The sequence below is a fragment of the Fundulus heteroclitus genome, chromosome 5 (assembly GCF_011125445.2).
Source record: "Fundulus heteroclitus isolate FHET01 chromosome 5, MU-UCD_Fhet_4.1, whole genome shotgun sequence".
In the NCBI taxonomy this organism is placed as follows: domain Eukaryota; kingdom Metazoa; phylum Chordata; class Actinopteri; order Cyprinodontiformes; family Fundulidae; genus Fundulus; species Fundulus heteroclitus.
The window spans coordinates 5,325,921-5,353,919 of record NC_046365.1 but is presented as its reverse complement, the minus strand read 5'-3'; the positions used below and the strand labels follow the sequence as shown (position 1 = coordinate 5,353,919).

The 27,999-nt window shown below is 40.3% G+C and overlaps 1 protein-coding gene across 1 annotated transcript; it reads right to left on the bottom strand.

The window, feature by feature from the left end:
• Positions 1-2: 2 nt before the first annotated feature.
• Positions 3-27,971, bottom strand: tpcn3 (two pore segment channel 3). Its single transcript, XM_012853476.3, has 19 exons — positions 27,626-27,971; positions 24,804-24,886; positions 23,343-23,457; positions 20,336-20,464; positions 18,376-18,492; positions 17,716-17,834; positions 15,878-15,979; positions 14,335-14,461; positions 13,141-13,348; positions 11,037-11,181; positions 10,727-10,912; positions 7,809-7,873; positions 6,485-6,572; positions 6,181-6,250; positions 5,500-5,716; positions 5,274-5,364; positions 1,661-1,774; positions 930-1,045; positions 3-353 (listed from the first exon to the last, which is right to left on the bottom strand). The coding sequence occupies exons 1-19, from the start codon at positions 27,716-27,718 to the stop codon at positions 223-225; spliced, it is 2,316 nt and encodes a 771-aa protein (XP_012708930.2). The 5' UTR covers positions 27,719-27,971; the 3' UTR covers positions 3-222.
• Between the last annotated feature and the right edge of the window lie 28 nt (positions 27,972-27,999).

Sequence of the window (27,999 nt, the reverse complement as noted above, 5' to 3'; positions counted from 1 at the left end):
CATCAATGTAAATATTCTTTTATGTGAAAATACAAATTTGTTTTGCGTCCACATTTTGCTCTATGACGCAAGTATAAAAATAAAAAAAAAGAACTCAGATTATGACACGATTAAACAGTTGACACATTGCACTGGATGGGCATTGCATTTGAACATGTAAAACGATTTCTAATGATACTGCTTCCCTTTCATATATGTATAGATAAATCTGTACTGTGTTGTCTATGCTGCGCCAAAAGTTGGGTTTGCAAAGTTCCCATTCTGGTCTTCAGGAACGTCATTCTCAGCGAAATCTTCCGGGTCGAGGTCCGCCTCGAACATCCGCTGCAACAACGCGTCCACTGTCCGGTATCCTGAGGGAATACACAAAATCTGTTACACAAGTCACTCAGGAAAACTTTGGTATACAGAAGCATCCTGGTCCTGCAAAACAAGCCCAAAATATCATCCCTCATCAGCCAACTGTCGCCATGCATGACGGTTAGCATGAGGCTAACCTGCTGTGTTTTTAGACATGGTACTGTACAATATGGCCTAACATCTGTACTTTGATCCCAGACCAGCAAACTCCTGCTTTTATGTAAGATCAACCCTGCAAATAATATTTGCACAAGCAGCACCCAGTCGTTACTTTACCTCTTAAATGCCTGTGGAAGAAGTGAGGGTGCACAAGGTTTTTATACACTAATATCTTTTAAAGATGGCTTTCATTTTTCTAATAAATAATTGCAATGTGTTTTCTTCTAGTCTTTAAAGTACATTAAAATAATATTAGAATAATAACAGATTTTTGTGTGTAATACACAAAACTATAACATTTAAAGACTTTATCAGTGGATCTTTTAAATTCCAACAACAACTCTAACAACTCTTCCTCACATACTTTAAAAGAAAAGCGGTTTTCCAACTTCTGCCACACAAGGTCTTACTTTTTGAAGCAACTCTAAATAGCAGAGAAGGCAGGTTAGCTGTGGGTGACTGCCCAGTTCCTAAGTCGTTGTCCATGGTTTCCATGGCATTGACCAAATTGTCCTCCAGTTTCTCCCTGGTAAAACATAAACAAGGTCTGAATGGGGTATTAAAGCAAGTCTCAGCAGATAAAAGTTAGTCACATACAACAGAAGCTATGTGAAACTAAAACAGACTGCACAATAAAACACTTAACACCCCACAAGCTAGCATGTACAAGTAAAATTGTTCACCATAGCAAACAAATGACACAAAATGGCCACATGAAGATGCAGAGAGGCCTACAATATGATGGTAACCAAAAGTCATAAGGAGATCATGACGAACCACTGAACTTTAAAAGCTTGGCATATAGCTTACTTATAACGCCAAATTAAGCTAAAAAATGCCAGTTATTCATACCACAGGCAAATTTAAATGTGAAATGATGTACATTCACTCAAGAAGATTATTTCTGATTGGAAATATATGCATAATTGTATATATGGGTTCCTTTGTGTTATTTGCATTATAATTCAAAAACTGCATGCTGGAAATTATGTAGACCTTACCCTCATAATGAATGGAAAAGCCTTAATTTGCATTACAGCAATTAAACATGTCTTATAATGTTAAGACCAAATGCTGTGGCAAGGCTCTTTAATTCCCCAAGGGTAACACTGTAATGTATACAAGACCAAGGTAACATTACTGTGCAACGGCAAGCTCAAGCTCCTCAATCTTCTTCTCCAGTGATGTTTGCAGATCACCTTTACCCACAGAGTACTCCACAAAGAACGCCTCCAGAACAAATGCCACAAAGATACTGAGAAATAGAAGAGAAGGAGGACATTATTTGGGGGAGGGGGGGTGGGGGGGTTAAAACACAAGGGGACAGAAACAGATAAGTCGAACGGTTTGGGAGAAATTGCAGGATAAAAACAGTAACAATATAGCACTCAAAGTCACTATAAACAGCAACATCTAGAGTTTGCCAAAGTAATTGATTACCACACCAAACAGTGTGTGTGCAATGACTAGGGATTAAAAACATAAAGTGGTCTTGTCTTTTGCATTTTGCAGACTGAATAGAATACAGGACTGTCTCAGAAAATTAGAATATTGTGATAAAGTTCTTTATTTTCTGTAATGCAATTAAAAAACATGAAATGTCATACATTCTGTTTTCATTACAAATCAACTGAAATATCGCAAGCCTTTTATTGTTTTAATATCACTGATTATGGCGTACAGCTGAAGAAACCCAAATATCCTATCTCAAAATATTAGAATATCGTGAAAAAGTATACTAGTAGGCTATTCAACTAATCACTTGAATCGTCTAATTAACTCGAAACACTGCAGGGTTTCCTGAGCCTTGAAAAACACTCAGCTTGGTTCAGTAAACTAAATCACAAGTATGGTAGTGGTTAAGAGACGACATCAGATTCTCACAGTAACTGGTGTACTGACCATGGCATTACTGTCCTTGATTGGCCTGCCAATTCCCCTGACCTGAACCTTATAGAGAATTTGTGGGCTATTGTGAAGAAGAAGCTGAAAGACACCAGAGCCAACAATGCAAATGAGCTAAAGGCCGCTATTGAAGCATCCTGGGCATCCATAACACCTCAGCAATGCCACAGGCTGATTGCCTCCATGCCACGCCGCATTGATGCACTAATCTGTGCAAAAGGATTCCCAACCAAGTACTGAGTGCATTAATGGACATTTTCAAATGTTTGATTTTGTTTTGCTGTTATAATTATTTTTTAGTTGGTCTGAGGAAATATTCTAATATTTTGAGATAGGATTTTTGAGTTTTCTTCAGCTGTACGCCATAATCAGCGATATTAAAACAATAAAAGGCTTGCGATATTTAAGTTGATTTGTAATGAATCCAGAATGTATGACATTTCATGTTTTTTAATTGCATTACAGAAAATAAAGAACTTTATCACAATATTCTAATTTTCTGACACAGTCCTGTATGATTTAGCAAAGTGATGCTACAATAAACCTCCCTGTATGTCGATGATAACCCCTTTTTACTTCATGGAAATCAGCAATCTTCATCTGAAGTGCACCCAAGGTATGTTTTGACTCTAGGGGTTCTACTTTTACAGATAAAGAAAATAATTTGATCTAAATTATGTCCAATTTTAAATGTATTTTCTGCAATTGCCATCAGAGTTATTCAACCCCCTCAGCTACCGTATTTTTCAGACTATAAGTCGCACCGTTTTTCCCATAGTTTGGCCGATCCTGCAACTTGTAGTCAGATGCGATTTATATATCAATTTTAAATGGTAAATCATACTTACCAACATGAACCAAGTAGTAAACATTACCGCCTTTAGCCTCAAGAGGGCTCTGCAGGCTTGTGAAAACTATATGCTGCTCCTGTACCACTTAAAAAAATGTATTGAAACTTTAACTTATAGACAACAAAGACTGAACACACCTTTGTTTGTTGCGTGGCTGTTTCAGTCTGGATTTGTGGAGCGTTGTGTGGTGCAGCTCAAAAGAAGAGCCCAGACTGCGACAGAACCGTTATATTGGGCTGTCTGTGAAGCTAATAACAGCTAGCGCTAGCTCATAGGTCTGTTTTCCTGGTGTTTTACAACTTTGATGATGTTGCACATGAGCTTTATGCTGCTCTCAAACATCCTTATCATACTGCATAGCACATAGCACTGCTATGCTCGCGGTCTAGTTTCAGTGTAATTTTGTCAACTTTCAGCGTAACAGACCGTTACGATGAAATGCACTCACGAGACCTTTCCGGTTTGTAGTTTCTGGCTTGTACCCCATTCATCCTCCCAGGTATGTTTCATATTATTCAGCCGATTGTGGATGCAGCTGTATAATTGAATACCTTGCTTTACCAGATTAAATGTCAGTTTGTAGTCTTGGATTGTGTGAAATAAATTTCTAAATAAATGCGACCGGCTCAACATATGTTTTTTTTCTTCTTTATGATGCATTTTTTGACTGAAACGACTTATATTCTGGAGCGACTTATAGTCCGAAAAATAAGGTAGTATGATTTAATGGAATAATTAAAATTTGTTCAGATGTTTGTTTAAATAGGAAAGGTTTAAATAGACAATCAAAACCAACATTAGAAGGATTTTATCCAAAGGCAACATTAAATCTTATGTTCAAGTCAAAAGCATTGCAAAGTTTTTAGAGAAGAGGTCATTGCCTTGCATTAGGGAAGATACAAAAACACAGCAAAGGCCCTGACTCTTCGGCGTGACACAGCTTGGACTGGTAATACGCATGTTTAAAGGAACATGACGAGGCAGAAAAGAGGGAAACACAGTATCAGCACCATCCACCACATACCTGATAAGGAGAGTGGTCAAACAAAAACCCTTGACTCACTGCAAAAGCGAGACTTGGTACCCACAGCCACAGAGGTTTCAGTTTCCACAGTAAGGAGCATACTAAACACTGAAGGGCCATGTGCTCAGATTCAAGACCTACACCACTATTGACATAAACACACAAGTAAACTCAGCTTCTACTTCCTCACAACTACAGTATATAAATAACACAAAGAGGATCTGTAATTCTGTAAAGCAATTAATCAGTGGAATGTCAGGAGGAGGAAGAATGAAGCATACACTAAAACAAAAAGGACACCATGCCTACAAAGAAGCACGGCAGTGGCTTAGTGATGCTCTGGGTCTGCTTTTCCTCCTTTAGCAATGGAAACCAGCAGTGTGTGGAGGGCAAAAAGGATTTGGTCACGCATCAGGAAAATCCCATGTCATCTGCGAGGAGATAGAAACTTGGGCATCATCGAACTGAACAATGATCCTGAATTTGGGTTGATTTGATGAAGAAGTCATGGAAGAAAGAGCGCCCATAGCTGGTTTCAGACATGAGCTCCATCAACTTTTGTAAGCTGTCTGGCTATAAATCACATTTACAGCAGAACATAAGAGCAAAACGCTGCTACAGATGCTTGCCATGAAAGGGTTGAATAATTTTGAGACTGTAATATTTGTCATTGAACGTGTCCTTTTTGTGTTAAATCTGGATAAAACACTTGTAATATTACTTCTGTTCAACTATTTAAATTGTTCTTCATTGATGGCATTTTCTATTGCTACACTTTTTAAGTTAATGTTACAAACTACTTCTACGCGATGATAGCACGTGTTTTTTTTTTTTTACTGACTTGTTTGCTGCCTAAATTGGCTTTCACACGTTTTCACATGCTCATGTCAGAGCACAGTTATTCACATTGCCTTGCTTTAGTTTTGTAACTTATGACGACGCAGATGAATGTTATTGGTAGGAACTGGTCATACTTGATGATGACGATCACAACCATGATGTGGAAGAGGATGAAGAAGATCATGGCCGATTTATGGGTGACGGTGGCAAACCCGCTGCCGAGCAGTGGGACCAGATTAAGGAATCCAACATGAGTCAGACACTGGGGTTTAATCTTAAAAACTAAATTATAGATAACGGGAAGGAAAGAGAGGAATGCCCAGCAGCAAGCATTGGCGGATGCTTGTGTAAAAAGGATATCGTGCCATTGGTTGACCACGGTGAGCTCCAACAGCAGGATGAAGGAGGACACCACATTATTGAAGTTGTTTTTGCAGTAGTCGAGTTGCGCGAACGCGCTGTCTTTAAGCAAAATGTTTCCACAGTACGCCTTCTGCGGGTTGCTGAGGTCTTCATAGAACTTCACTTTGTTTTTGAACAGCTCCATCCCCACCATGGCAAAGATGTAATACACCACCTGAGGAAGAGGTGAGCAAAAATAAGATGTGGCTCACGAGTCAAAGCACAAGTTTAGCCTGAAATCTCTTTACGCATATTACACTAATAAATAGAGTAAAATAAAATAAATAGACAATGGACCCCATAATAATGAACAGTTCTAACTTTAGTGGGCAAAGTGGCTTTATAGTATAAACTTTATATTAATCATTTAGATTAGATTTTAACTGAATGTTTGTAGAACAGTTGTTATTCTACCTTCCCATCCAATAATTTCTGCTGGTGCCAAGCAGAAATACACACAAACCAAACCATGAAGATGAAAAGAAATAGCTTTTGTTGTTCAGTTTAACATACCCTTAAATGACTTGTAGAACAGCTGCAGTTACGGTATTTTTAAGAATGGATCTTTTCGCAGATTTACATCCAGACATTGATAGACTTTAGGAGGCATGACAGGGAGTTCAACTACGAGCTACTTACAAGGATGAGCTGTCCAAAAGTGAGGATCGCAGGTCCAATTCGGATCAGTGTGTTGATGATTGCACGGAACCTAAGAGAGCATAAATGTCTTTGTTAGCTTAGCAACACGGATGGGCGTTACTCAAAACACAGATAACCTGACAGCACAAAGTGAGGCGCGCCGTTGTTGGAAAAGCAGCTAGAAATGCTGTAGTGACCTAAATTAGAAGATTATCCCCATTTCTGCATCACAGCAAAAGTCCATAAATGATCCACAACCAGAGAAAGACTTGTGAGGGAGAATGGAAGATGGTGCAATAAAAACCTTTTGATGCTGTCCACCACCCGGATCAATCTGAGGACTCGCAGGATGAAGACGATGTCCAGAACCTGCCGGCTGGTGTATCCGCCCGCTGCATCACAACAGAATATACTGCGTTGAAGTTTTTGTGCCGTAAATGCATGACACCATGGAAGGCGTTTCCTCTTTAAGCTGCTGTACATGCACACTGCGTGTTGCACATTCATAGCCTCACAATCAGTTGTTTAAACAGAACCTTTACTATGAAATTTAAGGCTTGAACTGTGAAACCACTTCCTTCTGTTGTTGTTGCACCTCCTGGAGATTTTGCCCCAAACTGCACTATGTATTGCCCCTTTCATATCTGTCCCCACAGGGAGAGGACCTCTCCTTCACACTGGAGGCAAGACATTACCTAAGCTAGTTGGTGGAGGGGTCCAAATCAACCGATCATGGGATAAAGGCTCCATGGAGTGATGAGGCTAATACCTGCCTTTCTCCCTCGCTGATCAAGGATTTATGGAGTTTCTTGCTTTACTTTTTTTGTGGAGTATTTATAGTAATTTTGGGAGGTCTTTGCCATCTTTTGTTTAACCTGGTACATCAGTCAACATTCCCTCCGTTATGAGCCCAGACTACCTCTTACAAGAGATCCAAACATTCTGCTCTTCCAAAGGATCCAATCTACTTTGCATAATGTTTGTTAAAAAAAAACTGCTGGGTATTAAACACGTGATCTGACAGGCAACGTTGCTCCACCAGATCCACAGTCTTGTAACCCATCTGAAGAGCAGACTGACCTGGTGGTGGTGCCAGCCATTCTCCCACAGGTATCCCGGGACGATCATTAGCAACTGTCCATCTTGTAAATAGAATGGTCTGTAGTGAGTTTTATTAAGCAGAGCACCACTGGTTTTAATTGCCACGGCTTTATTGCACAAAATGTACTGTACTTTAAAAAAAAAAAAAAAAAGTGGTTTGTCATAATGTCTGTCTGCCTCCTGTGGAAGCTGCTGGTAGAAAAGCCTTTGAATCCAAACCTTCGGGATCCTGGGAGTGACTGATAATTATTATTATCTGTTCCTGGTTTGAAAGAGGTACCCTGAGAAATGAATAATCACTGGTGAAATTTTTTTTTAAAAATAAAGTAAAATGCTGTTAAGTCATTGTATATACTGAATATAATGTGGCCTTTTTTCCACCATCTTCCTGACTGATTCCTTGTAAAACGGCACCCTTGTTAGTTTTTTTTCCCCTTTTATCCACACAAATTAAAAACCTAATTTTCGAGCACCGCATTAAAGACAAGCTCTGTTTAAGGTAGAAGGAAAAAAAAAGCAGCCCTTACATGACTTGAGGGCGGAGTTGATGATTGTGGCGATAAGAGCCGCGATGACAATGATGGTGTCAAACCTGGAGACAAGAGGCACGGTTTTCAGTTCGCAGCCTGTCACTCAGATGCTAATATGCTGAGATACAGAAACATGATGAGAATGGATCAAGAGAACTGGACAGAGAACGTCACTGCAAAACAACACTTGTCTAACAGAACCGATTTTCCAACAATCTTTTTCCCATAGAGATTGTACAATAAAAAAAAATAAAAAAAGGATTTTTTACCCTTAAATTTTAACTTTTAAGCAAAAAATGTATTTTTTTTCGGGATTTTTTTTCCTTCCATCCAGTTCTCATAATTCATCCTAGAAGCTTTAAAAACGTCCCGCTGCTAACATTTCTGATGGGAGTCACGCAACTGCATTGCTCATCAGCAGGGAGCGGGCAACTGCACAAAATCAAATGAAACTTAAAGAAAAATACTTTGAACAGCTGGAGCTAGAAAGGCATAACATTTCTTCAATTCTCTTTATTTTTATTAAATGTACCAGTAGGGCACAGGTGGTACAAACAGGTTCACTTATGATGAACATAATGATCTATGTGTTGCTACTGCTACTATCTTTAAAAAAACAAAAGACTAGTCTGTTGGATTTCTTGCATACTGGATGTGAACTCTGCTATAAAGTCACTACACAATATAATACAATTTAATTATTATATTATTATTAGATATGTCACTAAACTGTCAAAATATTATTCATAACAAGTAAGATGGCAGGATATATGCAAACTGAACAGTGAGGCATTCATCTGGGCAGAAGATCCGCATTATTACCCTGGCCGTGATTTGGTTGGTTTTACAGGTTTATGTTTTTTGCTTTTAGGTCAGAGAGTGCCCCTTCGCCCACAGAGGATCTTTGGTTGTCTCTCTCCAGTTCCCTTTGTAGTTGAATCAAAAGAATCCTCCCTGTCCTAGCAGCTCGCTGTTTAAAACGGACCAGCAGCATGTTGCTCTCTTGGTTTTTAACCCTTTGTATTTAGAAGCCATTTTCTAAGAGGTGTTTTTAACTGCAGGTGAATTGTACATTTTTCTATACAGCCTTCATCAGATCATCATCGTCGTTGTCATCGTCGTCTAAGATCTGAGCCTGCCTTTCAACTAGGCATCAGATGTCGGACTTATATCTTCATTAAATTCAAAGCCCAGTCTAGGGACTGAGAGCAGCCTTCATGTTCCCAAACTGAGTACTATTGGTTCAGGTCCACTCTGTACCCCATTTGATGCCCGCGCCATTCTCTAGCTACCGACCTACTTCAGTTTCATATCCGTTTTCTTAAATAGCTTTCTTTGTTGTAAAAATGTAAAAATAACCACATGTGTGACCAAATGTGATGCTTAAATGTATTATTTCATGGTCCATCAGTGTCACTTGAGAGACATTCAAAGATCTTCTCTAAAAAGGCGGACATTCTCCAAACTAAAAAGCAGTGCAAACCAGAAAACCAACCAAAGTGCTCCAGTGCTGTAATAATATAGCAGGCTGTTTGCACCAACTTGGAGAAAATGTACAGAGAGAGAAATCTGAAAGCAACAAACTGAGTAACACAAATATCCCAAATTCATCCTTTGTGTGTGTGTGTTTTTTTTTTTTTCCATGAAGCAACTGTGACGTTCTTACTTTCAGACTCTCTGACCAGAAACTCAGCCCCACCCATGACTCAGAAGCTGCTTTGCTCCCAAATGCCTCCAGCTGAATAAAACGGCTGCTTTAAGCATCAGAGCAGCTCCAAGCGCTTCTGGATATATGATACCAAAAGCCTTTACAAATAGCAAGATCGGGATGTGTCACATACCTGGTACTTATAATCTGGGATGTAGATAAGCTGTGTGAAACGGATGTGACACGGCTAACTGATTATGGAGTCGTAAACACAATATGATTACTTTTGTAATAAAGCAAATAGAAAATCAGTCTGTTGAATGAGAAAATGTTTTCTCTCAAAAGCCCATGCGTTAATTTGCTGCTTAGACTAAATTAAAGCTGGGTTCTTTCTTGCCCAAACACCGACCCTCCACCGAGCTTCATGACATCAACAACAGAAACAAAAATGTCAGCAGTCACATACCTCAGCCTCACATCTCACCTTGAAGGGGGTAAAAATCAATGTTATAAGTGACCATCTTTTTCTCCAAGCGAAATATATGGATGGATTATTGAACCAGAACAAAACAGGCTGATTAGGTGGAGTAAAAAATTAAAACTAAAGGAGTTAAAAAAGCACAGTTAGTCACAGGTATGAAGCTATAACCAAGGGGTTAGACAGTTATGGTTTTTATGGCCGCTGTAATTTTCCCAATAAAAATATATTTTAAAAAGAAAGAGCCAATAAAACTATAATTCTCTCTGGCCATCAGGAACACAGTAAGGCAGCCCTGCTCCTCCCCCACTTGTTGCTGAAAGAAAGCTGCTACACTTCTCCATTACTTACAAAAATGACAAATTTGGCGGATTGAAAAAAAAATTCTGGAAGAAAACAAATTTATGGTCAGTGATGTTCTAGAAACTAAACCAGATGGTGAGCTCGTCCAAGTTGTTATCATTAGCATGCATTCATTCTGGAGGTCTGCTTATGTCTATAGATCAAAATACAAAATATTATACCGTAATCATCAGAATGCCTTTAGCACCAGTGGGAATCATTTTTTTCTTGTGAAGAAAAGCAATCAGATCAGAAGCATTTTGTTAGGATTATTCCCTTTAAAATGTAACGACATTCTGGTATTTTTACCAACAGCTACATACAGAGATCAGGATTGGGCAACCAGAATAGCTTTTTATTGTTTGTGCTGCAAACAAACAGACTGTGGAACAGAACAAAGTGTGCAACATTAGGAGTAGGGTGCGTAAATTTCACGTTGGTCCTCACCAGTTCCAGAAGCTGTGCTTGGAGAAGAAGGCCCTGGGCTCAAACACGTAGAGCTTCAACAGGATCTCCAGAACGTACAGGGCCAGGAAAACCCACTCCGAGTTGGCGATCAGCGGATTCTCTTCGTCAAGGCCGATAAACACGGCATTCACCATGATGATCAGGTCAAAGGTGATGGCAAAGCCCCTTAAGTTAAAGGAATAGAAGAAAAGTCTAAAACCGCACAATCCAAATGCTTTTTACAGCCGGCTCCTTTATTCTTTACATCAGTCGCCTCACTGAGCAATAACTGGTGGTGCGGGGCGCTCACCGGTGCTGGACCACTCTGCAGAGCAGGCGGCTGGGCCGCGACTGGTAGAAGGTGGGGAATAAACTTTGAAGTGGGTGCGGTCTTGACTTGAGCGTGATCACCTCAATATTCAGGAGGTCAGCGAGCTGGACAAAAGCAACTTTGCCTGACCATTAACCCCCAGCCCCGAAAAAAAAAAAGGAAAAAGAAAGCAAAGTATGGTTACATTGGTGCAATACAAAAGTTAACCTGTGTGATTGTATTTTACTACTGTCCAAGAGAAGGAAGAATCTATCCATCTGCATGGTCCTGAGGAGAACAGAACTGGATATTTGAGTCAAATTCTACTAAAAGCCAAATTTCAGGGACTAATACATACTACATTTATCTTTTTAAACAGGCTTTTTATTAACAAAACCAGTCATGCATTTTGTAAGCTCTGAGTCACATGGTAATGCAATCATGCAGTATTTAAAACAAATGCATGTTTCATACATTTGGTTAAGACCTAAAGAACTTTGGCAGGAGTTTAGGAAATGTGAGAACAGCGGTTTGAGAAAGCGCAGTACAACACGTGAGAGTGAAACGAAGAGATCCTATCACTTAGTTGACAATATGGATGCACCAATATGAAAATTGGGCCAACATCAATATCCAGTTGTATCCTGCACTGCATCCCCATCACATGCTCAAACCCTCCACTCTCTCTCCCAAAACACAAATGGCAACAAGATGGAAATAAACAGTTGGTAATATCGGCTCAGTTTTGCTTATGGTACCAAGACTGACATGTTAGGGACCTTAAGGCTGGGCAAGAGAGAAAAAGAATCAGACGTCTGTTTCAGCAACAGCCTGGTTTTCACAGACAGCCATTTCAAGATGGTTTCTCAAAGCCTTTCCCAAATAAAAGACTTTGGCCAAGACAGCCAACAATCACACATTGTAGCTTTAGATAATTCAAAAATCAGCAAAACCTCCTTTAACACCAGGGGGAAGAAAAAACACACAACGTTTGATAAGAGTCGGACTTTTAATCCGCCTAGGTTAGATTCTTAAAGTGTAACTCACCCCCGTACCAGTCTAAATGCGCCCAATCTCATGATGTCACAAAAACTTTTGAACCAATAGCATTATGGATTCAAAATTCGATGCAAAGCCAACGTTTAACCATAGAAGGGTGCCACAATGACGGTGTTGGACACAAAAGCAGGATTTAAACAAATATGCAGTAAATTGTCAAAATAATAACCAGGATATGTAGACAGCACTATAAAACAACAACGTTAACAGTTTATTATCAAAAAAAAAAAAAGTTGATTTGGGGGTGAGTTACCCTTTAATGTTCATTCACAGTCAGACATTTCTCCTAAGCCTTAGTCTTAATGTTGTTTTAGGTTTTGTTTGATCCAATGACATCAATACTTCTATAGTTTTTTGGCAACTATCTCTAATAACTGGTTAATATTGTTGAAACCCAAACAGGTGATCATGTGTTTAGCATTAAAATATCTCATTACTCCCTCCATGACGCCCTGGTAAGAAAAAGTTTCTTTGCCATCTGACTTTTCAATAGATAAGCAACCGATTTTTAGTGGGAATGATAAATTCACATGAATACAGTTTAACAGCTTATCTACCCTACAAACAGTGAAGTATAATATATCATGTGCTGTAAAATCTAAGACCTAAAGGCAAACCATTTTTTCTTAACCACAACTGTCCAATTGTGTTGACTGTAGTGTCTAAGTAAAAGAGGAAAGTTCATCTGAAAGCGAACAAGCTGCTTGGCCAAACAACACGCAGACCAGGCTAAGCAGAACTGGATGATCGAGCAGTTTGACTTCCTTTATGTGGAAGAAAAGTGTGAAGAAAGTGAATCAGCAAAGCCTCCTTTCAGAGGATGGGTATGAACTGCATCATGACTGGCATTTCTTTTCTAAGATGTCAATAAAGTACATTTCAGTTAAATATGAAGCATGCTGGCCTGGCCCGAGCAGAACAGGTCGCGTTGGTTTCTGGGACAGGAATTTAATTCTTATAGTTTTCCCTTCAAAACTGGCAAAAGTTTAGCATGTAGGTACTAACACAGGCACAGTCCGTCCATGTGTGGTGATGTTTGACCCACCTATGAAGCCTTGGTTGTTGTCGTCACAGACTCTCCACAGAAGCTCTCTGTGTGCGTTATTGATGTCGGGTCGCACCCGGCGGACCAGCTGGTTCCAGTTTTCATGGCTCACCACAGGCTGGCCGCCGCCTTCTCTCTGCTCCTGCAGCACGCCGAAGGCTCGGGCCATTTTGTGCCGCTTGGCCCTCACCAGCTGCCGTATCTCCTCCTGCAACAAGCAACAAGAAGGGATCAGCTCTGCTATCAGATGATCAGTACAAAAAAAATACCTACAGCAGAGAATTTACTGTTATATGATGTACTTATATCTTGTCAAGAGCCTTCTTTAGGAAAGTCCACAGATTTTATGGTCTGATTTGCAGCAAGATGCTGCCACCATGCTTAGCTGTAGTCATGGAGTTCTTTTAGTGATGCCAAGTATGGTTTTGTTTTAAATGTTCTTCCTGGGAGAGAATTCAAGGCCATAACAGTTTTTTTCTACAAGCAGTGAGAATATTTCAGCCCAGCCTGGATGTTTTTTTTCTGTGGAAACTGCTTCTGCTTCTTAGCCTAATAATATGGAGATCATTGTCACATTTAGAACACAAGGTCTTACAGGAATTTCTAGTAAGGATGGTTAACGGTAGCCGCCAGCCTCGAAGCCTCCCCAACCAGTTCTTATCTTGCCTTTTCAATCATTTTGGAGAAACATACTGATTTTTTTAATGCCAGTATTGTCTAACATTTCATCCAGCTTTTTAAGGCGGTCTTCCATATGTCATGACGTATAAATAATGCAGAAGTTTGAAGTGAACTAACGAAGACTAAGTATTATTTAATGTGTGGAACACTTGTGCATCTCGGTCATTTCACCTTTTTAATGTTCGTCTCCCTCTATAACAGATTCATTTCTTTCACAGCTGAATCGTACAGCATAAACGTCATGTTATACATAGAAATCATTTTAAAATGATTTCTCTCATTTTACCAACACAAACACCTGTCTTCTTATAGGGGTCAGTGCACTTGTACGAGTCAAAGAATGAATCTGAATCTGACTTTTATCTGCTTTTATCATTAGTTTACAACTGGAAAATGACATAACGATAATAAACTAACGAGACAGGACTTTATACAACTTTAATAGCTCTGACTCTAGAGAAATGCATTTGTATTGTAGAAAAATGAAAAAATACATCGGTCAGTCGGCGGTACCTTAAGGTATTTTTTGTAGTTGTTGAACACAACAGCCAAGAAGACAGACATGAAGATGTACGTGTTGATGAGGATGTACAGGATGAAGAATATGGCGAAAATAGAGCTGGCGTTGTATGCCGGCATCCTGCAGACAAGAAACAGACGGTGTTAAGTGCAAAAGACCCGAGTTAGCAGATCGACTGATGCAAAGATGCTCAGTCACAGGCCAGTTCCTTCTTTCTGTCCTTCTCAGAAGGCAGAACCAGTTCACATGGTTTTATGGCTACAGTTATCAGAACAACAACATAACTATAATTAACATGCTCAAATCCAATAATGATGAAATAATGAAAAGCCTTAAACTGTTGCTGTGGGCCATATAGTTATATCAATAATGGGATTCATTTAAATAAAGACAAGCTAATAATAACCGAGTGTTGGTGAAACATAATTTTAAGGTTACAGTCACACATTCTCAGAAAAACTAGTAGTTCAAATTGTTTCAACGGAACAAGTAAAACTGAGAAAATTGAGAAAAGGTGTTGCTTTTTAAAAACTGTGTCATAATAAAGGGGATGTGTTATTGTCATTTGTTTCTTCATCATTTTGTACCAGTGAAATGTTGCTTAGCTGCTACCGGACTTATTCAGGTACAAAAACTGTGCCGTCTACAGACCATAGGTCCATTCCATAGTTCACTGGAAGGATATGTGACTACACAACGGTGGTGGTCGCAACATGGGGAGTAGAACTGAAAATAGATGGCAATAGTCTGGAATATATAATTTTTTGACATTACACATTTAAAAGTACATTGCCAGAAAATACATTTGAATAGATTTACATGTGAGATTTGAGCATTTTCATGATTATTTATTCCCCCAATTAAAAATACTTAACTACGCCATAAAATACACAGACATTCCATGGTTAAAGTACATGGGTCTGAAATTGTTTATTGGTCCAAATTGGAAGGAAGGGATGAAATCATAATGCAGTGGAATGAAACAGGGGGAGCAATGGGTGAGGGGACCAGCTTTTACCCCGACAAACTGACCTAGGGCTGGCATGAAGCAGCACAAGTCCTGCCCTTTCCCCACCTGTTGCTGTCCACTGCTTGTCAGCTGGTTGAAACACCAAAAATAAAAGGCTCCTTCGGTTTCCAACGCTTCAGCAGGTTGAAAATGTCACCATCATTTTCTTTTCACTTTAGAAGTGAACAAAGTCTCATGGACAAATGGTAAGTAGTTCCTGCAGATTTTAAACTGGCTCTCATAGTACCACACACCTCAAGTGGTCTGTGGTTGATTTGTTTAGTTGGTGGAAACAACAGTGGGTATTTAGACTACAGGCTTTATGCACAAGCTTTGTTATATTAGTAATAATATATATTTAAACATGAAAAAAAATCATAAATACTACAACTCTCTGAGCCGAACCTCATTAGTTCTGACTAGACTGATAAGTTTTAATAACTCAGGTGGAATTTTTAAATCGAGGACAAAAGGTAAAGCTTTAGAGGACAGAGAGCAGGATTTAATACATGAGATGGTTTCCTTACATGACGTCAGGGCTGTTGGCTGTGGTGACGAGGACGTACAGCTGAAAGGCGATTTCCAGGTAGTTGGTAAAGTAGGGCTTTCCTTCTATGGTCTTTAGGCCTCTGCAGGCAAAACAACAGCTAAAGTCTTCTACGGATCTCAAAATATCACCAAGTAAAATTCATTCAATCAAGACCGATTAAAATAGTTGAGCTAGGAAAAATACACATGTAAACATTTCTAATTTAACCACCAGGTTTGAGGATGAAAACACAAATTTGTTTTAAATTGAAATAAAAGTAATACAGTAGTGGTGTCAAGTTCAAAGTGCCTTGGAGAAGCCTTCATATCAGAATCAGAAGCATTTTGGGTACCAGCTTGGTACATAAAAGAAACGGTGACAGACAAGATATGAATGGTTTGTAAGCTCTGTGAGAACACTGGTTTACAGTTAGCTGCTCAGAGCTACTGCTGTCAACAGCTTCATGTTCTCCTTCTAGAAATGATGCCTTGGTCCTGTCCTTCAGACGTAGCTGATGAGCTTTTACTGCAACTAACTGTATGTGCTCTCTTTCATACTATAGACTTGAAAACTGACTGAGTTGTGTGCTCAGCAGTGTTTCTCTCCTAGATAAAGCATCTAATGGAGCTAGTACTGCCACTGTCCGTCTACCTTTCCCTTACATAAAAAAATACACCTGGATCAATGTGTCATTTTTCTCAAACCGTCCGTTGTTCGTGGCAGATGGCCGTTCACAATGAGTCTGGTTCTGCTGGAGGTTTCTTCCTGTTTAAGGGGAGATTTTTCTTCCCACTGTCACTACATACATCCTTGGTTGCAGAGATTGCTGCAAGGTAAAACAACAAAATGCGAGCTACTGTCCACTGTGGTTCCATGCTCTGGAGTGGCCATGCTGCAAGTCAAAGACTTGATGCAATCTGCTGCGTTTACTTAGATAGAAAACTGCAAATTGCCACTTCGCCCTCTGCGTAGCCAGATTCCCCCGTCTCCAAACAAGCGTACGCATGGGACGCATTTAGAAACCAAGCCACTGGTCTTGTGAACTAGATGTCGTGTTGGGGCCACACGGACTTCAAAGTTTATCGCAATACTTATTGAAACAGTTTAAAAAGTAATAAAAACTCCCTTGCAATGTTTTTGGGCAGTAGATTGAATGTCTATGACAGCACATCTCTACAGACTAAAAAAACTAAAATAAAAGATGATTGTTATTATGTGATTATTAAATAGGCTACTTCAATAAACCAGTAGACCAGCAGTATCACTAAAAAGCAAACAATACCTACATTTATCTTATTTCTTTTTTTACATTTATCTCATGGATCCATCATTGGAAATAATAGTTTTAACAACACAACAATACTTCTACGTTTTTAGTTTACCCTGTACTGTAAGCTATGCCTACAGTACAGGGTAATGGACCACAAGCACAAAGACGCTAAAGTATGGGACCTTGCTCAGTTTATTGTCGGCATATTCAACCATTCTGATTTACTTCAACGAAACTAATGTTGACTAAGCATTGACATTATTGTTTGTTACAATAACAGTCAAAAACCAAACTTAGCATGTAGTGCATTTAGTGGATGTAATTTCTAGTGCCGTAAACTGAATAATAATGAGATTTAGACTGACATCATCAATTGGCAAAGGACAGTTTTCTGTTCAACCAAAATCTGCTGATTGTAGGTTCCCAGAGGACAATAAATGAAAGAAAGTGTAGATCAACAAAGAAAATAAAATCGATTTGCTTCTGTAGAGTACAATGTACTGACCTCAGAGATGAAGCCATAAAAAAAAAAAAAAAAAAAACACACAATCAGAAAGCCATCATACCGTTTCCCCAGGAGCTTGAGGGCCATGAGGGAGAACATGAGGATGCCGAATACGAAGAGCACAAAGACGTAAGAGATCTCAGGAAGAGCATTCCGGATGCTCCTGAACGCTCTGCGGAGCTGAACACAAACACACCAAGGCCCATAAACAAACGGTTAATGCACATCCTCTCTGGGGGCAGCAGGCGACCCCGCCCTCCTCTGCATGGACACAACCTAACGATGCGTTCAGGCACCATTAACTCGTAAACGCAGTCATTTCAACGTTTAGCAGCAGGATGTTTCAACAGCAGTTCTAAACTGAGCATGGTGATGAGATTATGATCAGCAGGTGTAACGTGATGCTCACCCACACACACAAACACGCCCTCCTAACAAAATATCTCCTACAAACCAAAATAATCATACTCCCAATCCTCCAGAAACTTGGAGTCAGGGTCATTGCAACATTCTGGTATAATCACCTAACAAATAAATGTTTTATTTTCATAGCTGGAAAATACACTTCATGGATGATCATGGGCCTGAACGAAGGCTGCTCCTTAAAAAGCCCCCTTTTTTTTTTTTAACAAATCAATAAATCAGTTCTGATCAAGTTGTTGGACCTCCTCCTTCCTGAAGCCGCGCTCAAAGCAGCCGTCTGGTGCGTTCAGGTCCTTACCTGCCGTCCTTCTGTGATGTTGATCAACAGGAGCGGGCGCAGTACTCGAGACCAGCGAACACTGTAACAGTCGGCGGCCTTCAGCGCTCCGTAGATGATCATGTCGATTAAAGTGAGCTGGGTGACACAGAGAGGAACACGTGCATTTACAGGATCTACAGCAGTTCAATTACTTCGTGAAGTCAGTCGTCTAAGAATGCCAGGAGGTAAACGGGCCATGACAAGAGAAACCTAGATATAGCAGATTTGGCCTTGGCTGAAAGATCTGGGCTGAACAAACATTTTGTTTTGTGGCAGAACATTTTTTTCTTGTTATTAATTACATTTATTTTAGATCTGGCTATATTTTAATGAAGAACCAAAGTGAACTTTAGTTTCAAAGTCTTTGTATCATGGGGAGAAAAATGCTTCTAATCCATGTGATGACCGATTTTTTGACAGTGCTGATCCTTTTTCTTTTATAACATCTGCAGTTCACTCAGACCTGCTGGATACCAACTTCTGGATCACATCCAGATGATCCACTTTCTTGACTCATCGGCACATTTTTAAATCTAACCTTGTTCCTCGGGTCTTGCTGTCCTTCATGTTTTAGCTGCGTCTCTGCTCCAGCACATCTGATTCCAGGCCTAGCATTACCTCCTCGCCCATTAGGTGCAGGAGTCCATTCATTTAAGCCAAGTGGCCGGCCGCAGGGGAAACCGGTCAGAAGAAAAATAATTTGCACAAGTCCTCTGCTGTCAATCCTCCTACATCCAGCAAACCTACATTCTGTCATTGTTATTTTTCTCTGGACTATAAAGGCTTCTTTGCTGCTTTCCTTGTCACAAACTTATTGTGCGTGGATGCCGACACAGTCCTTTGTTTCTTGCCTGAGTAAGCTCTGCACTGGTGGCAACGAGATATCTTGAGGTCTTCTTCACTGCAAACTCAATTTAAAGTTCTTGATGGTCTGGGGAACTTGTCTTTTAGCTGTCAAGTTGCAGTGATTTCCTTCTGATGACTTAACTCGTTACCAATTCTCATTGGTAAAGAGTGGACAATAATCCCCTGCTCGTCTGCTGCTATTTTTTAGCCTAAAGCTGATCAATTCCACTGACAGAGTGATTTATTCTGGAATAATGTGCTGATAATATGACTATACTCAAATAAAGTTCACTGAATACCTTTTGTCAATGGCAAACATTAAAATAAAGAGTTTTGTCAAAGAGGCTAAGGAATCTTATAATGAATTAAACAGGCATCTGGTCACTCTGAACAATAATCTAACACAAAGGTGACCCGTCATCAAAAACTCTGAAGATGTAAAGTTTGCCAACAACATCCATGTCGATGCTGAAACTTTTGGACTTGACTCAATTTTGCATTCATTCCACAAGAATCATCTGATGTAGTTGGAAACAGAGGAAAGACGTTTTTAAGTGGCACAAAGAAGCGAGGAAGAATTACTGCGGTAAGTTCAGTTGTTCAACTGGAGTGTTTTGTGTCGTTTTAGCCAGTAGTGAGCCTCAGAGTCACCAGGAAGCTTTTGTTGCTATAAAGGCGCTGACTAGACGGTATTTCTGGCTAAAGGCTGTTTCACAACGACGGCCAGAACGTCTTCTCAGCACATTTATGCACCTCCAGTTCACAGACAGGAACTTTGCTCAGTGCAGAGTAACCATTTAACACAGAAAAATAACTGGAAAGGTCCAGAAAACACACACAATACCAGCCAGGATACACCATGTCCAGATTCTGCAGAATCTGACACTCAACTTCCTCATTTTACCGTGGTCTTGACAGTTTTCAACTAGGGAAGCTACACGGTTTTTAAAAAAAAAAAAAAAAGGTCCAAAAACCAAGATCCAGATTCTACTTTAAGAAACCGGTTCAATTCTAATTTATTGTAACAAGGCAAATGTATTAAAATGGAGGGTTTTAAAATGTCCCGGTGACAGATGATGTAGCGAGGTCCTACCAGGAGGACAGCGATGATGCAGATGTTTTTGGGGTCCTTCCAGAACTTGTCCCGGGGGATCACCTTGGCGTAGTGGACAAGTCGGACGGTGAAGACGAGGAGGCAGAGCAGCTCCACCAGCATGGTGGCCTGGAGGCAACACAGCACAACAGCAACGCGTTGAAAGCAACACTACACACAGCTTTTCTTTGATAGAATATGCAGCGGGGCGTTAGCTCTCTCTGCAGGGCACATTCAGGATGTTAGCGTGTAAAAGTATTCCTGAACCCTTACACATTTCGTCCCGTTACAACAAAAACTGTCAAGTAGCTAATACTTGAGGGCCAAAAAGAAAAAATGAAAAAGATAACGAAAATTATGCTGTGATTTGTTTTTACCTGCTCTACAAAATATATGACCATTTTAGTTAAACAAATTAGTTGGATTTTCTGTAGGAAAGAGATGTTAAATTACTGTAAATCCAAAGTTAAAAAAGGGTTTGGCTCATTTGGTTTATTGAAAGATGGCCACCTAATTTGCAAGTTATTTTACGCTTGATCGAAAAAAATGAAAAATAAACTGAATTTGTTTTGGCCTAAAAACTTGAGAACAGTATTTCCTCAAAAACACTCGCTGTAATTAGCTAATTTTAATACATGAATTCAAAACAGCTTTTAATGCACAAAAGTCTGCATTTGAGTCAAAGTCCTCAGATGTGGTCCTATTTCCTATGACATCAAAGAGAATGTAAAAAGTCTGGTTATTAAAAGATGAATACCTTGTAATTATAAGATCTGAACCCATGTGTAATAATTTTGCCCTGATTAAAAATTAAGTTTCTATCTGCATCAGCCATATGGGCTGGTAGACCGAATCTTTCTTCAAAAGCAGCCATTTAGGCCATGTTGTTTAGGAAAATAGATCAAGCGCAACCAGATTGGATTGAAGGTGTGTGTAAAATATTTTCCATTTGTCAGATTTTCTACTGGATGTACGGTTGGACTTTGACTAGGCCATTCCAACCAATACAATGCATTGATCTAAACCGTCCCATTGGAGCTCTGGCTGCATGCTTAGGGTTGGCTTCCTGATGGAAAATTAACCTCTGACCAACCCTCTGCATCTTTCTATCAACTCTGGACCACCTCCTTGTTTCTACCAAAGAAAAGCATCCCTAGCATGATGTTTCTCTGTGGGATTGTGTGTTCCCTGTGATGTGCATTGTTAATTTTTTGCAACACGTGGTAAACTTCAGCTTTGGTCTGCTGTCATGAGGCTGTTTGTTCTCTTATCTTCTCTAAATGAGGCCAGAAACAGAACAGCTGGATTTTACTGTGTAAAAGTGAAGTACGCACAGAGAGACTCAATTTACTAGTTAGTGGACTTCTGCATGCAGTTGGTGGAGCTACATTTTATTTGGGGGCATCAGTAACTGCATTTCGGTAACATTAACCATTACAGAATTAATATTATACTGAGGTAAAACAATAAGTACAAACACATCAATGCGTTTAACGCCAACAATGCAATCAGCTAATAGTGGGATGACGTAGAGCCCAGCCTTATAGAAATCTGTTTTTCCATCCCCTTCTACAGAAATTAGCACATGACATCACCAGTTCCAATGAGAACTACAGGAGTAAAGGAGTTTTAACCACTGAGCTATATAATACACTGGAGTGCTGATTTTGCCTAAAAACTGAAGTCACTGGCCGCCATCTTGCTACTCCTTACTCTCACAGAATCCCATAGGATTTGGTTGCAACAACAAGCAGTTTTCTGGCTGTGTGAAAACGTTTCACAGGTAATTCTACAGTCAGTGAATGTACTAACACTATCAACTATTAATATGTACATACATACAGACCGTGATTAGCACTCCAGTGTATTATATAGCTCAGTGGTTTTAACCTATACAGTGAACAAGCTTCCCCATTGTTTAGAACATGGTTGCGGAAACGGTGGCTTCTTTTTCCTGCTAGTGCTGGAGGAACTGAGGGACACTTCTCTCATCTCTGTTTATAAGGTGTGGACTTTAGAGCTCATCAAGCTCTTTTTACAGAACCTTTTTATGGGACCTTGCTTTTTTTTAGCTCATAACTCGCATAAGGAAGTCCGCCAGCATGAGGAGAACTGTCTTTAATGAAGCTCTCCACTATCTGGTTAATCAACATCTGTCAGACGTCGGTCTGACTCAGTTAAACACTGAGGCCCTACGCTTCAACCCAACGGTCAGAAACTTAGCTAAATCCTTTTTAAATTGTCCACCATTCATAACTGTTAGACAGGGTTCCTACAACAGCTCCAATTTAAAATGATTAAAATTCTATTCCAGACTCAGTTTTCTCAATTATTTCCATCAGTCATTATATTGTCGAGGACATCTGAGAACAAAACACTTGGGTTTTATTTTCAGCTTTTTTTTTTAAACCACAAATTTTAAAAATACGCAATGTTGAAAATATCTTCAGATGAAAGAAAAGGAAGTAATGTCCATTCTTTGTTAGACAAATCAACCAAACTGGGTTGAAGAACCGTTAGTCGTGTTTAAAACCCAGAAATACAAGCATCGTAAGGTTTAAAATAAAGCAGAAATGACCCTCTTTGCGTTTTCTGAACGAAGTTGGGACGAGAGTAAGTTGGAGACTTACTCCAGTTTGGATGTCACCAACCAAAGACTAACAGCTGGTCATACTCCAAATATAAAGCAATGTTAAAAGTCCTTTATTTTGACAGAATTTCTCATTTCTTTATGTGTTGGAATAAGAAATAAATCATGGAAATACAACTTTTCCATACCCAATTTTCACGCGTCAAGACGTCTCCAGACTTGGAAGATTCTAAAAACCCAATTCAATACATACACTCTCAAGACTGCAGGAACCCTGATCAAAGTAGTTTTACTTTTTCCTTTTCCTTCTTGTGTGCAGCAGAGGAAAGAGCATGGAATTGTATGAGTTGGAAATCGTATGGGGGCAATGCCCTGATAGTGCTTTCTGTGTGTGTCCAGCAGAGTCTACCATCGTACCCACGTGGGCAGAGAGAACACAGCCGGCTCCTCGAAGATGGCCAGGGACAGATTGAGCATGATGAAGAAGTACAGGAGGACCTTCAGGATCCAGTGGTTGTAGAGGAGATAGAGTCTGAAAAGAAAAGTAAATACCATCAGAACTTTCAGCTGCATCAAATGATGCAGGAGACGGGGTTTCTATCGAGGTGCAGGGTTCCAATGAATGTGATCTGGGTTTTAACCTGACCCAGTGGATATAAGCCAGCAACTATAGCCAGAAGGAATCGCACAAAATGCTAGATCACTTTTTTTCCTCTTTTTTTTTTTTGTTTTTACTGATCGCTATGAGCTGATCAACCAGTCTCTGAAACAGGAAGTTCATTTTTAAGTTTTAATGAGTTACACCGTGATTGTATTTTTATTTTATTTCATAAACCCCATGAGTCATCGCTCATGCTTGTTCCTCCTCCTAATTGCTAAGAATGACCTTCTGACAATTACATTTAAACTCCAACCTGCCTTGCTGCTAACCAGCTACCTGCCAATATACGCAATTTGGAGGCGTGTGCGGCACTGGGAACCTTGTTCTACTGGATGCATAAACGGTCTGAGCAATGTGCAGAGTTTTCTTTAGAGCGTGGATTGTTTGCTTCTTCCCTTCTCCACATGATTATTGTTGAAGCCAGAAAGGAGGCAGGACCACCTGGGCATAACAGCGGAGGTGGATTACAATAAATCAGACTACTAGTCTAATTAGTATGATGTCAGTCATTTGACTTTTTCAAAATTTGAGGGTGGAATAGTCCTGGACTACAGCCTAACACATTTTTATATGCATTTGTGTTTAAAAAGCCAGCAGCTTGGGTACACTCAATTGATATTTCCTGGCAAATGTCACATTTTGCTTTAAGGTCTCAGTCATCAGAAAAGTGGACCCAGATGCAACTTCTCATTTTGAAGTGCCTGCTGCTCAGTTCAAAAAGACGAGGAGACTGCTCAGAAAATGTCCCCCTTAGACCACTGCATACGAGGCTCTCAGGTCAACACAGTGTGGACAACTCAGATGAGATCTGTATATCAAACAAGCACTCTGTAGCACTTCCTCCCCTTGTTCCCGTTCTCAGTCTCACTCAGTGCAGAAATGAATGACACAAAGAAAAGAAAAAACACCTAGCAGCTGCAACTCATGGCTGATGTTAAAGAGATGGTTGATAGATGGAGCGGTCTGAACGTCACAGGTTTACCTCCCCCCGAGCTGGTCCATCACCACGTGTGGATAAATGTCGGACCCCAATTGTTAAACATTATTTTCATGAAAAAGTAAACATTACAAAAAGCCATGATGTGAAAAAAGTTTTAAAAACCAAAACAGTTCCAGTAAAGCCGACTCCGTTGCTTTCATTCGCTCCTACATTCGCTCTTATCCTCTCTGGGTGTTTGAGAAATGGACCCGGCTAAACGAGCAGGTGAGGGTCTTACTTGACAGCCTGAGGGGACGTGTCGACGTAAATGTTTCTGTTGTTCTGGGCGTCTGACACATAGATGGTAGCCAGGTCGAAGTCCTGAAAACACACAAAGCACAAATCAGCATTTCTCTCTTTCTCACTGTCTCAACCTCCCAAGCTATGAAAACACAGGTGGAGAATGTGTCTCTGCTCTGAATCCAATTTCCTGCCTCTCCGCCACAAACCATTTTCTCCTGCCTGTAAGCCTCCATCAGATGTAAGACCTTAGAGAGAAAGAAGTCCGGTTTATATCCCCCCCCCCACCTCTTCATGTTATGAGGAATCTAATAATGATGCGTCTAATCTGCCAGAGTGGGGATCTCTGCTGTAGATGACGCCTCAGCAGCAGAGGGAATCCTTTCAGGGAGACTCTTCATTAGAGCGAGTTTGTTCCAATAAGGTTATACCGACAGATTATCATTAATGTTTTAAACTACTGATGGGATCCATCTAAAGTACAGCCTGTACTCTTCTTCTCTGCCAGCTGCTTAGGATGGTTGACCCCGGGTGCTTAATCTCATCCACCATCAGTATCTCCCCTCCATACGCACACAGGCTCTTCTACTTGAGTGTCTCATTGACTTCCAACCTCAACCTGTTCGTCACCACCGCAAACGTGAAGGAGCTCCAAGCCCATCTCAGACTTAATCCAGCTGCGTCCTTGAAACCCTCAGTCCGTCTTCCTGCACACCTCACCACCGTCTTCCTGTCCTCGTATGTCACGCAGCGCCCTTACAAACGTCTCTGCTGCCCCTCACTTCCTCATACAGCGCCCACAGTTCCTCTCCACAAAGAGAGTTCTACTTCTTCTGTACTTCTCTACCCCCCCAATCCATCTGCAGCGTTAAAGCAAACATCATCTCTGTGGTGCTCTCTCCTCATGAAATGGTGACACTGCTCGCTAACCATCCCTGCTCTCCGTTACCTTTACCATTAGGATTTAGTCTGCCTGAAGTAACGCCCAGGTGGTCAAAGGTACAGCGCCGTGCCCCGTGAACCTTTTCACATGCCCAGTGTTACAACCAAAGTTGTGTGGTAGTGTGGTAGGTGGAAGAAAAAGCATAAACCTTTTTTTTTTTTTTTTTAGATTTAACAAATAAAGTTGTGAACTGTGAGGCAGACTGACGCTGCACATCCATCTTGGGTGCTGCAAATGATATGAGAGTGGGGCCGACATCCACCTTCTAAGCAAGACAACGACCCTTAACATACGTTGGTCAGATATGACGTGGATGGGTTCCACCATGGCTTTTATAGCTTTAGATGAAATGATAAATAAGCAACTATTGATTTTAAATATAGATGTGATAAAGAAGGAAAGATATGATCAAGATGTGAAAACATTTAAAGAAGTTTTTCTTTTCTCCAAGCAGCAATTGCATTGGATTTCCACAACAGAATGGCACTCAAAAGGAACAGTATTCTTTTTTTCCCTTTTTTTAGATCTATTTTTCCAATAAGCTTGGTAGCTATGTGCTTATTTTGTATCATTCCCCTAACATATCAGCATCTCATGGAAGAAAATATATTGGGTTTTATGTTTTTCTTTATTTTAAAAATCTAAAAATCAAATGGTGATTCTTCTGAAAGGACAACACATTTCCTAGACTGACTGACTGACATACATTTAGCCTTTCTTCAAAAAGGCCCTGTAACATTTGTGGTTCTAAGCAAATCAAATCTAGCTGGACTGAGGGAAAGATGGCTCTCTGGGTTGTAAACGTTGCAGATCCCCTTTTTTTTAAACGCAAAAATATTCAGAAGTTGGAACGGCCCGATCAAAGTCCAAACTAGAATCCCATTGACCATCTGTGTTTTGACTTGAAAACTGATGCCGGCAGCAACCTTCCAACCAATCCCAAGCAGCTGGAGCTCCATTCTGACAGACATTGGGCAAAAATGTCCCATCTCTAGAAGTGCAAAACTGTCAGAGACATTGCAGCGGCGTATGCAACAAAAGGAAGCTTCTGCAAAGATTTCTCCCAGGGGAGCTGAATCCAAAACGAGTCAAACTGTTAGACATTTCTTTGCAAGAATCCTCCAGAAAACAATGCATCCTTTTCCATCCACTTCACAATTATGCTCTACTCTGTGTTGGTCTGTGGTATAAAGTCCCATCAGTTTGGGGCTCTAACATGGCTACCTGTGAACAAGTTCAAGGTGTGTGAAGCCTTGTGGAGCCGGCCCACTCTAGGAGCCCGGTTCCCCTCAGCACAAATCAACGGATGCTCTCAGACACATCACAGGGGAAAAAAAAAAAAAAGGAAGGAAATTCCTACAGTTAACTATTGACAAACCTCACCAGCTGACTGAGGAGAAGGCTGTGGGATGAACCTATGAGGCTCTTTGGGATCCCGGCAATTACAGGTGTAACGTTCAAAACATAACTTTAATAATCATATAAAAAATAGTTTCCCTTTTTTTCCCCCACAGTACTGTTGTGATAGGTTTCAGTCACCTACGATGAAAACCGGCAGAGAACACAACAAATGAAAAGTTATTCTTTGACGCGTTAGACTGGATGAAATGTAATTTTTATGAGAAGTTTTAGTGTGACAAATCTTAAAAAGGAATTTTCTCCTTAATAAAAAAATAAAATTCTAGAATAAAAAATGACAGAAGAAGCTGAAAGTGTGTGATCCAGACTCTTCACCAGCTGCCTCTCTGCTTTATGAGGCTGACAGGACAACAGTCCAGGGGTTTACTGCTGTGTTCCGACATAAACAGCGCTGGTGCAAGCAGAGGACCAGCTGGCTTTGGCTTTAGCTTTGGGTTTGGTTTTCTTCCTGCTCTCACCTCCTGGGTCTTTGCAGCGTTTCCTCCGTTCGGAATTCCTTCGCCTGCAGACGCGTCAGGAAGGGGCTCGTTTTTCTCCGCTGCTTCCGACATCTCCGGAAAACGTCCCTCGCGACTTTTCCTAAACTTCTCCTCGTATACAGGAAACTTCCAGAAAAAAAACGTTTTAGACTTTATATGCCGAAGTTTTTGTCTTTTTGCCTCTGCTGACAGAATAAAACGTGTAAATGACCCTGTTGTTTTCGCTGACTACAGTGCGCCCACGTCCCCGGACAAAACATCAGAGGTTTTCCTCTCCAGCCCACATGAACAGGACCAGAACCACATCCATCCCCATTTCTGTCTTCGCCTGATCTCCAAGCTGCCAGTCCTGC

Bases quoted from the DNA above. Each gene is read 5' to 3' on its own strand.
- tpcn3 (XM_012853476.3), bottom strand. From the start codon at position 27,718: ATGTCGGAAGCAGCGGAGAAAAACGAGCCCCTTCCTGACGCGTCTGCA. The intron at 13,349-14,334 runs GTACCGCCGACT...TGCTTGTTGCAG, and splicing joins ACTACAAAAAATACCTTAAG to GAGGAGATACGGCAGCTGGT. The intron at 10,913-11,036 runs GTGAGCGCCCCG...CTTTAACTTAAG, and splicing joins TGCAGAGTGGTCCAGCACCG to GGGCTTTGCCATCACCTTTG.